Consider the following 10,160-nt stretch of genomic DNA (forward strand, 5'->3'; position numbering starts at 1 on the left):
AGGCAACTTCGGTCCAGGAGGGCCACTGTCCTGCAGAGTTTAGCTCCAACCCTAATTAAACACACCTGAACAAGGCAATCAGTGTTGGATCAAAACAGCTTGCTTTGCTTTAAATCTGACTGATGACTAAAATGAACCAACCATACACAACATTTATAGGTAGGGAGGAAGACAACCACATCACGTTTAACACTTTTCCCGTGTGCTCCTCAATGACTAGTATGAAAGATTTGATAAATTAGTTATTTTTCAAGTCTATGATTGTGTAAAGGTTTATTAGCATGTATGAAACATATAAAGAAACAGATGTATTCAGTCTCTAAAAATAATCACTTGAAATTAATTAAACACCATGTTTCAAGCATGAAGCTACATTCAAAATGTATTTACAGAATTGCTACATTATATTCTTGGAAGTTTTTCATTGTAGGTTTAACTGTTCATTTAACTAAATTTCTCCTATTGATTAACATAAATTAAAGGTTGTGGTTGTAGTGTATAATAATGTCTCAGTGTTTTTATGAGATCTAGGGCCCTTCATTTAAAGTCCCCTATACCAAATGAATGGTATAGGACGTACACATGCCTTTTGAATGGATCAATACAGAGGTAAGCAAATGTCTGCTCATTTTCTGTTGCAGATGGGTAGCACAATCCACTGTGATCCTAATAAACAAAAAAACAGTAATGTTAACATAATAAGGAATTCTGCATCTTTAATGATAATAATGCACAAGAAATAAGAGACATACATGAGCAGAAACTTTCAAGATTGTTGTGACCACAGTGATCTCTTTTGTTTCTCGATCCTTTTGAACACTGTAAAAGACATATGAAAGAGAATGTATCATATGACAACCAACCATACATTTGTTTGGGTATCATGGTAAAGACGTCATGTGTTAAAAGAAAAAAGGTGTATATCCTATATGATATTACTACATTAAACATTTTTCCACATTAATGTGTACTCAAGTTTACTTATTTTGGTCCCACATTCATGTGAAATGTTAAAACGGAACAAACATGTCTGTAAAATTCTCACCTGACCAAGTCTTTGTACATAATTTTTGCTGTCTCAATATAGGGATCGATGACATCCTCACATTGGCAAAGTTCACCACCTAAGACCAAATGCTTGAACAGTCTAAATAAAAACTCCTGACGATCACTTGGACTGATTATATGATAGTTGTTAGAATCTTCTTCAAGCAAAAGCTGTCAGAGAGCATGCCATACAACAGAGGTTAAACAATCATTTTGATGCCACTATGATCAGCCATGTTTGAGAGCATCATTGATAAAAGTGAATGATGTAACAATACATACCATCCTTAACTCATCAAAGTCTGGGTATATTTCATGATAACATCTGACAATGTGGCCAGATGTACGCACTATTCCATTTGAGTAAATTGGATTGAATATATCTACAGACACCTTTGTGCATGGAACAACTTCAACATTTACATGTGTGATGTCTCTACCTGTGAATGGTTAAAAAGCCATGAGCCATTATTAGCCTCAATGAAAGGAGATATATACATAAATTGACATAAAACATTGTAAATGAATTCCAATGGCAATATGCCTTATCATCAGAAGTATTAACATACCCAGTGGTGTCCATGATCCAGCAGTATCAAGTACCTTTAAATTGTTCTTCACACATGGATCTTGAAAGAAACTCTGAAAAAAATAAAAAATAAAAGAATACTAATAATAATGTTGACTGTTTAATGTTGCTGTGACCAAGAAAGTCGAAGTTCATGTGTGAATATTTACCCAAGCAAAGTCATTGCTTTTATAAGACTGGAAAGATTGGTCAAAGTTGAAGGCCTGGATGTTAATTCGACCTAGCATGGACCTAAAAAGCAATGATGAATTTAAGAATTGGTAATTTATCAATTTTTGATAGAAAGTGCAAGAACAATTAATCATGTAATCTTATGTTATTTTTATACTGATCATCTGATAAAATACCAGTAATGTGTAACTTAAGTAATCCACAATTTTTACATAATTTCACCCATTTTACTCAGTGAAATAGGTAGTTTCTCATCAGGAAACTACCTAAAGAATCCACAATGACATATCCGGTTGACATGCATATAGGTAAGAAATCAAAACAGCTTTACAAGAATCTGTTCATTTGGGATTCCCCCTAAATTTTGTGGGGTTGATTTTGAAACATCCTATCTGTCTTTTAAACAAATTACATCGACTAATTAGGAGTGAATCATGTTTCCATGATGTTATTTTTTTTTTGTATATCAAAAACCTTTTACAGATTTGCAGTGAAAAAAATAAACTGCAGATGTAAAATGGATATGCATATTTTGCGAGACATCCATTTGATCAACGAGGTTTTCTCTTTCTTTTTTCTATTTTTCATGGCATTGTTATTTGCTCTTCTCTTATTTGTTTGTGATTTGGATAGCAGCCATGTTTTATAAAGCATCACAAATCAATTCTTGATTGAAATTCAGTTCATGTTAAGAAAATGTGTATATTTCTAGTAAATGTGTTTTATGGATGCAGAGACTTATACATCTTTTCATTTCAGAATCACAATCAGAATGAGTTTTATTGCCAAGTATGGTATTTGTATTGGTGTCAGGAGCTTCCAAAGCAGAAAAAGTGCAAAATACAGACGCACAAAATTAATGACGCGCCTCTTGTACCACCTATAGAGCATATTCTTACCATTTCATCAGGAGTCGTGATATCTTAGGATCTTGCTGTAACGTGAATTTTTTTGTAGAAAGCAAATTGAAAGAGAACGTTTGCTCAAATGAAAGTTTCTCTTCCGCCATGTTTCCTGTTGTCCGCCGGTTACCATGACGACTGACGACAGTCGCGCTCACGGTGCAAAATGACGCGGGAGCAGAAGGCCTGCTCGCTCCTAGGACGATAACTGAAGATAATGGATAATGATGATGATGGAATCAATTTCAGAATGACTTTTTCCAGCTAATGAACATTGACACCCAGTAAGAGTCCATTTAAAAATGCAGACAAGCATTTTTGTTACAGTGCCGTGAAAAGGTATTTGTCCCCTTCTTGCTTTCTTAAATCTTTTTTTTTTTTTTTTGCATGTTTGTCTGTAAAACACCAATGTGTCCCTTAGCAAGACACTTAACACTAGTTGCTCCAGATGCGTGCGACCTCTGACATATATAGCGATTGTAAGTTGCTTTGGATAAAAGCGTCAGCTAAATGAATAAATGTAAATGAAGATGCAAAGCAGCCACAGAGCATCACATTACCACCACCATGTTTGACTGTTGGTATGATGTTCTTTTATTAATGAAATGCGTGTTGGTTTTAGGCCAGAAGAAATGGGGCACACACCTTCCAAAAAGTAAAAGTTTTGTCTCATTGGTCTTAGGGATAATCAAGTAATTTTTTTTTTGCAAATGTGAGATGAGCCTTTGTGTTCTTTTTGGTCGGCAGTGGCTTAACTCTTCCATGGATGCTGTTTTTGCCCAGTCTTGTTCTCCTTGTCTTTGTTGAATGAACACTGATTTTCATAGAGGCAAGTGAGGCCTTCAGTTCTTTAGATGTTGTTCCGAGTTCTTTTATGACCTCCCGGATGAGTTGTTGTTGCCTCTGCTAGGAAGGTTCACCACTGTTCTAAAGTTTTCTTCATTTGTGGATAATGGCTCTAAAATGGTTCACTGGAGTCCCAAAGCCTTAGAATTGGCTTTATAACCCTTGCCAGACTAAAACATGTCAAATTTGTTTCTCATTTGTTCTTGAATTTCTTTAGATGGTGGCGTGATAGGTTGCTCTTTAAGCATATTTCACTTTGTCAGACAATATCTATTTAAGTGATTTCTTGATTCAGCTGGTCTGGCAGTAATCAGGCCTGGGTTTGGCTAGTGAAATTTAACTCAGCTTTCTAAACACATCTTTCATGATTTAGCAAGAGGGAGCAATTCATTTTTCACTTAGGGCCAGGCAGGTTTGGACAGTTTTTTTCCCTTAAATTAAATCATCATTTAAAAACTGCATTTTGTATTTACTTGCATTATCTTTGTGTAATATTATAATTTGTTAGATTTTTTTGAGTCTTTTAAATATGCAAAAAAAAAATAATATAAAAAAACAAGAAGGGAGCAAAAAACTTTTCACGGCACTGTATCTTTCTTGGTGTGCATGGGTCGTAAGATGGGTTCCTTAAGGGTATAATGAATGACAATACCATGAAACCTTTTGACCATGATCAAGAATTTCTTCATGCCAAGAGTACAATGAAAATGACATTTATACATTAATGCATTTTGCATGCTATTATTCAAAGAAACTTATAGTGAAATCAGTATATAGTTTGAATCAGGCTTAAATAAATCGACTAGAATTAAACCCATTACTTTGTCATTACTAGTGCCATCCTCTTGGTTCACAGCATTTCATTCTTCCATGTCCAGGATTTTCATGTGTTTCTGGAAGGAATGCATTTACGTATGCTGCTCTGGGTCCCGCTGATTCCCACCTCAACAGAGAGAAGTGTCACATTTCAGCATCTGGTTTTCATAGCCAATACAGGATGTTGTCGGAGTACAATAAAACAAAAGTACTTTAGAATGAAACAGAATTGGTCTGGACACTTTTTGTTGAGGTGAGAACAGCTGTTTGTCGTTTTTGTGAGGTTTTCTTTCTTTCTTTCTTTTCTTTTTTTTCTTCTGAAGCAAACAGGCAGTTCGGTCCACAAGAGAATGCTGGAGAAAACTGTCGTCTCATTGGAAGGAGCACATCTTCACACTTTCACATGTGGGACCGCTGCGTACACCAAAATGATCTGGACCACTTTATTTCTGCATCTTCTTGCATAATCAGCTGTGGTGAGTGTTGTAAACTTCTCCCTTCTGTAATTAATCTGTAATTAATGTTAATAAACCTTAAAGTTTTTATTTATATTCTTGCAATATTTATCAGTATTTCATTCTTATCACAATAAAGTAAACATATGGTGCTTATATAAAAACTGGAAAAGGGTACATGTAAGTTAATGTTAAATAATCCAATAAATCATATTTACATTTTATTTTACAAATTCCTTATACTTTAAATGAATATTTTGTTGTATAATGCAACTTCTGAATAAGTAATAATGTGTGGTATATTTTGTTTGTCTTAGAATACTAGCAGTACTAATCGCAATGATCCTGCTATATTGACTGGGGAATCTGAGGACGCCTCTCTACAAGGCCAAAAAGAGCATTATAACAGAGATGCAGACAAAGACAAATGCACTATGCCATGTGAAATGACTGCAAAGCTAATGCGTGATGAGAAACATTCCTTGTGTAGTAGGTGTTACATTTTTCTGTGCACAGCACTCAGAGCATGTGCATATGCGTATGTGACCCTGGACCACAAAACCAGGCATACGAGTCTGAAATAAAGCAGAATAAATAAAGCTTTCTATTGATGTATGATTTGCTAGGATAGGACAATATTTAGCTGATATACAACTATTGAAAAAATATATATTGAGAAAATCACCAATGTATCCAAATTAAGTTCTTAGCAATGCATATTACTAACCAGAAATTAAGTTTTGATATACTTATGTTGGGAAATTTACAAAATACTTCCATGGAACATGATCTTAACAAAATCCTAATGATTTCTGGCATAAAAAAAGAATCAGTAATTTTGACCCCAACAGTGTATTTTTGGCTATTGCTAGAAATATAACCATGTTACTTATGACTGGTTTTGGGGTCAAGGCTAACATATTACAATTTTTTACACACACTTCACATTTACGTTTTGTCACTCTTTTAAACCCACTGCAGTTCTCACAGAGTTTAATGCAGGTTGTTTGTCTTAGATAACCTCCAGCATACCATAGTGTCATATACAAGAAACACTAGGAAGTTGATCAGAGATCTCATTGATGAACAGCAGAAATCCTCAGAATTTCTATCAAATCAGGTATTCTAAAATGTCCAAACTTTCAAACTGCATATCCTCTTTTGCATTCTTCAACACATTGCTTTGATGTCCTTTTCTAGATAACCGAGCTTATGGCCAAAGTAAACACACTCAGTTCAGATGTGCAGAGAAGCAACAGTGACATCTTTTCGGTAAAGCCCATGGAGTCCCACGGTGAGAAATTTAACATGCTGTCAAACGTTCTGCAAAATATTTATTATTTACACATCCTCATAGTGAATTCCCTTTCATTCCACAGGGAAAGACTGTAGTGACATCCAAGAGACGCTAGGTGCCGTTTCTCCAAAAATCCCTAGCGGGATTTATATAATTCAGCCAGAAAACACAGATGTTTCCTTTGAGGAAAGTACATTCTTTTAGTTATGTGTAAAAACTTCCAACCATAGTTATTTTAATCTGAAAGCAAATCAAACATGGTTTTAGGTTTACACATGATGAATTAAGTATCTTAACCTGGCCATCTAACAGGTGTTCTGTGAGATGGATTACATGGAGGGTGGATGGACAGTAATACAGAGACGGATGGATGGTCTCACTGACTTCAAACAAATGTGGTCACAGTACTTGGATGGATTTGGACATTTACCAGGTAGGCCACAGTTAGTCAGTTAATGGGAAATTTCACCAAAAAATTTAAATTATGTCATCATTTATCCACCCTCGTTGTTCCAAACTTGTATAAGTTTCTTTCTTCTGTTGAATGCAAAAGAAGATATTTTTTTTTATTTTTAGAATGTTAGTAACCAGACAAGTAATCATTGACTTCCATATTCTAGGTAAAAAAACGGTTGAATGTCTTCAACAAAAGAAAGAGACTCATACAGGTTTCAGTTACTGTATACAGTTAATGACTTTAATATATCTGTGTCTCTGAAGGTGAACACTGGTTGGGTTTGAGAAAAATCTTCAATATTGTCAATCAAAGAAACACACGCTTCCAGCTGCACGTGTCTCTGGTCTCGCAAGATGACACCACCGCCTATGCTTCATATGACAATTTCTGGCTTGAAGACGAGACTAAATTCTTTGCAATACACCTTGGCAGATATGCTGGTAGTGCAGGTCAGCCAATAGCAAATATTATTCCTATAACACTTCTTTTTTCTACAAAATTAGCATGGGAAATGCAAATAATGTCCACATATTCCATGTGGGCCCGCTGATGATTAAGTTGCACAGTCTAGAAATCTACTGAAAATGTGGATTAAATATGTAATCTATCAGTTTCTCTTTCTGCAGGTGATGCTTTTCGAGGGTATGACCAAGAGCAGAATCAAGACACAGCCCCTTTCAGTACCTCTGATGTTGACAATGACGGTTGTTCTCCATTCTGCACTTTTGCTAATAAAGCTGTTGAGAGCTGCAGTGTGAACCAGAATAACACAGGATGGTGGTTTAATCAGTGTGGCAAGGCAAATCTGAATGGCTCACCACTGGACCAAGATCTCTCCACCCAGACACATATGCACTGGGACACCTGGACCAAAAATGGCACACTTGTCAAAATCAAATCGGTGACTATGAAGATCAGAAGAGTTGAGATCCCGAATTTAAAATAAATCGCTGAAGCTTTGGAAGCTTTTGCATTAAAGTGGAACAACTTATCATCTGGAGTCACTAAAAACTTGCACTTTTTTCTGTGAGCTTTTCTAAAAAAGCAAAGAATGAACCTTTTGGCATTGTGATTAAGTCCACCATGTTTTTTAATCCTGGGTCACGGCCCAAAATATTCATCATCTTTTTTTGTTATGAATAAAGAGAACTGTGTCATTACTAAAATGTTTTATTTACATGGAACCATGCTAAATTAAACCAAATAATTCAGTCTGAAAGAAACTGTCAAACTATCAACACGGGATATTTCCAGGAATTCTCCATTGAATGTTTACAAGAGATTTTACTCAAAGCCTGTTTTCGCCACTTTCAGAGTAAAAATAAAAATGGTAATTGTGAGATAGAGGTTGAAATAAAGCAATATAAAATAAAAATGTGTACAAATCTATCTTGAATATAAAATAAAACAAAGTAACACTGTAAGGTATGAATTCACAGAGGAATAAAGTCACATAATCCCATGAGGTCACAGTTCAGAGAAATTAAGTCAGAAGAAGCCAAAGTCCTGAGAGTTAGGAAAGTTATTACAGTTTACTGGAACTTACTCTAAAAGTGAAACTACATAACAAAAAACCTAAGAACTGAACTGAAACTATCACACATTGCTTCAAACCGAAACAGAAATGATCCTTTGATTTTAACATGATATTGAATTTTCTTTTTTTGGTTTGAATACTTTGGACTACAGTTTCATGAAATGGCCCTAGCATTCCCTAAAATGTAACTGTCTATCATAAAGTTCTACATGATGATTTAGATGGCCATCTCCCAAATCAGGCAGGACCTTTAATCAAGTCATAACCTCTTTGATTTAAATCAAGCAGACAAGGAATGACGGTGAAGAGATAAGTGACTGATGGAGAAATACCATTTAACATTTTATTCATACTCTAAATAGGGCTTTTACTGAATCTTAATTCAGTTGCACTCTTTGCAGAATTCAATTATGATAGAAGTTCAACAAGTCTGAATTACCATCAATGAGTAAAGCCCACCCTCATTTGAACAAGTATTAAGACCCATCAGAGGACATGCAGTTGTCCAAAAATCCATAAAATGTGGGCAAAATTATGTTATGTTGGACTGAATAAGGAATCATTTTAACAACACAAATTTGTCCCCTGCCAAGTAATTTACTCATTACTCATTACTCATTTGAGAAATAGAAATAAAGACTAAACCATAAACTAACGTAACTATTAACCAACAGACAATAATGGAAACTAAACAAAATAATTTTAAACTGAAAATGAAATAAAAACCAACTAAATTAAAAACCCTGTATTAAACTATAACAACTTTGTTACGAGTAATAAAGTTGCAATTCCAAGATCCAATCACATTGCAACATATAGAGTCACTTTGGGAGATTTAAAGTCATAATTACAGTAACAGTCACAGTTGCATGATATAAATTCATATTGTAAATATTTGTAAATTCACACAGTAAAAACTAAAAATATTTACTGAGCACACTATTAGACTGCATTCATTAAGATAATAAAAAAAAAGGTTTAATGATGTTCTGACAATGAAAAGCTTTAAGGTGACCAGGCACTTTGAAATAAGGGTGCACAGCAGTGTCCCCATTGACTTGGGTGGCCTGTTGTTTGTCCTGATTCATTGGCAGGACAGAGATAATTAACACGCTTAAAACAAGCTGCATAGTGTGTGGGCCACTATTAGCATCACTGTCCTTTGGTAAATATGTCAGTTGATACGTGTATATGGTAAACCATCTGTACTATGTCTATTTACAGCAAAGAATCCTGCCAGATTTTGTCCTGCCAAAGACTAAACAAAAAGTCCAGTTCTGCTGAAGTGTTTTGTGAGCAGGACCTTGCCCTGGGTTTATGTGGGAGTCACTGTGAGAGATTGGAGGGAAAAAAGGTTTAAACATTCACTGACGCTCCAGAAGGAAACCTGATGCATTAAGAACCGGCGTGTGAAAAAAATTTTGAAGGTAAATTGTACTTAACTTGTTTTCTGGGAAACATGCAAGTATCTTCTGTTGCTTCCGAATGGCAGTATTAAATGCAAAAAAAAACAAAAAAAAAAACATTTGGACATCTCCATCCTGTTCAAAAGTTTTCACCCCCGGCTCTTAATGCATCGTGTTTCCTTCTGGAATATTTTTGGAAATATTCTGATATTTTGAGATATACAGGATGTTTGATGAGCTGTAAGCTCTAATTAAAAAAAAGGTCTTAAAAAGTCAAACTTTACATGTAATGTATCTAAAATATATGAAAGTTTGCTTTTTGAAATGTTACAAAAAATGAACTTTTTCAAAATATTGTACAATTTTGAGATGCACCATATGCAGCTCAAAAAATTATATGGTACATCTCAAAATAGTACAATATTTTGAAAAATTTCATTTTTTGTAACACAATATATAATGTATATTACATTATTTACATGGTGGAATTTTGCGTTCACAGCAAATAACCTACAGACTTCATTGAAGTGATTCAATTTAGTCATGGAGTGTCACAGTTTAGATTTTTTAATACACAAAATGTATTAATATCTAAGCGATAAGCTATTGTTCAAAAGCTTGTGGTTGGTAAGATGTT

At 34.7% G+C, this 10,160-nt stretch overlaps 2 protein-coding genes across 4 annotated transcripts; one reads left to right on the plus strand and one right to left on the minus strand.

Annotated features, from left to right (window-relative positions):
• Positions 1 to 255: 255 nt before the first annotated feature.
• On the minus strand, positions 256 to 3,065 carry cfap300 (cilia and flagella associated protein 300). Its single transcript, XM_026196167.1, has 7 exons — positions 2,707 to 3,065; positions 1,786 to 1,867; positions 1,617 to 1,689; positions 1,330 to 1,487; positions 1,046 to 1,218; positions 753 to 819; positions 256 to 666 (listed from the first exon to the last, which is right to left on the minus strand). Exons 1-7 carry the CDS (start codon positions 2,814 to 2,816, stop codon positions 538 to 540), a joined length of 792 nt encoding a protein of 263 aa, XP_026051952.1. The 5' UTR covers positions 2,817 to 3,065; the 3' UTR covers positions 256 to 537.
• A 1,256-nt stretch (positions 3,066 to 4,321) lies between these two features.
• On the plus strand, positions 4,322 to 7,701 carry angptl5 (angiopoietin-like 5). 3 transcript variants are annotated; one of them, XM_026196169.1, is made up of 9 exons: positions 4,322 to 4,624; positions 4,695 to 4,847; positions 5,144 to 5,315; positions 5,843 to 5,946; positions 6,027 to 6,120; positions 6,206 to 6,309; positions 6,436 to 6,556; positions 6,844 to 7,029; positions 7,207 to 7,701. In XM_026196169.1, the coding sequence occupies exons 3-9, from the start codon at positions 5,261 to 5,263 to the stop codon at positions 7,524 to 7,526; spliced, it is 984 nt and encodes a 327-aa protein (XP_026051954.1). In that variant the 5' UTR covers positions 4,322 to 4,624; positions 4,695 to 4,847; positions 5,144 to 5,260; the 3' UTR covers positions 7,527 to 7,701. The 3 variants fall into 3 exon arrangements, with proteins under 3 accessions (XP_026051954.1, XP_026051955.1, XP_026051953.1); XM_026196170.1 differs by having other exon boundaries at positions 4,702 to 4,847; XM_026196168.1 differs by having other exon boundaries at positions 4,322 to 4,847.
• Positions 7,702 to 10,160: the final 2,459 nt, after the last annotated feature.

Source organism: Carassius auratus, chromosome 21 (assembly GCF_003368295.1).
Source record: "Carassius auratus strain Wakin chromosome 21, ASM336829v1, whole genome shotgun sequence".
NCBI lineage: Eukaryota > Metazoa > Chordata > Actinopteri > Cypriniformes > Cyprinidae > Carassius > Carassius auratus.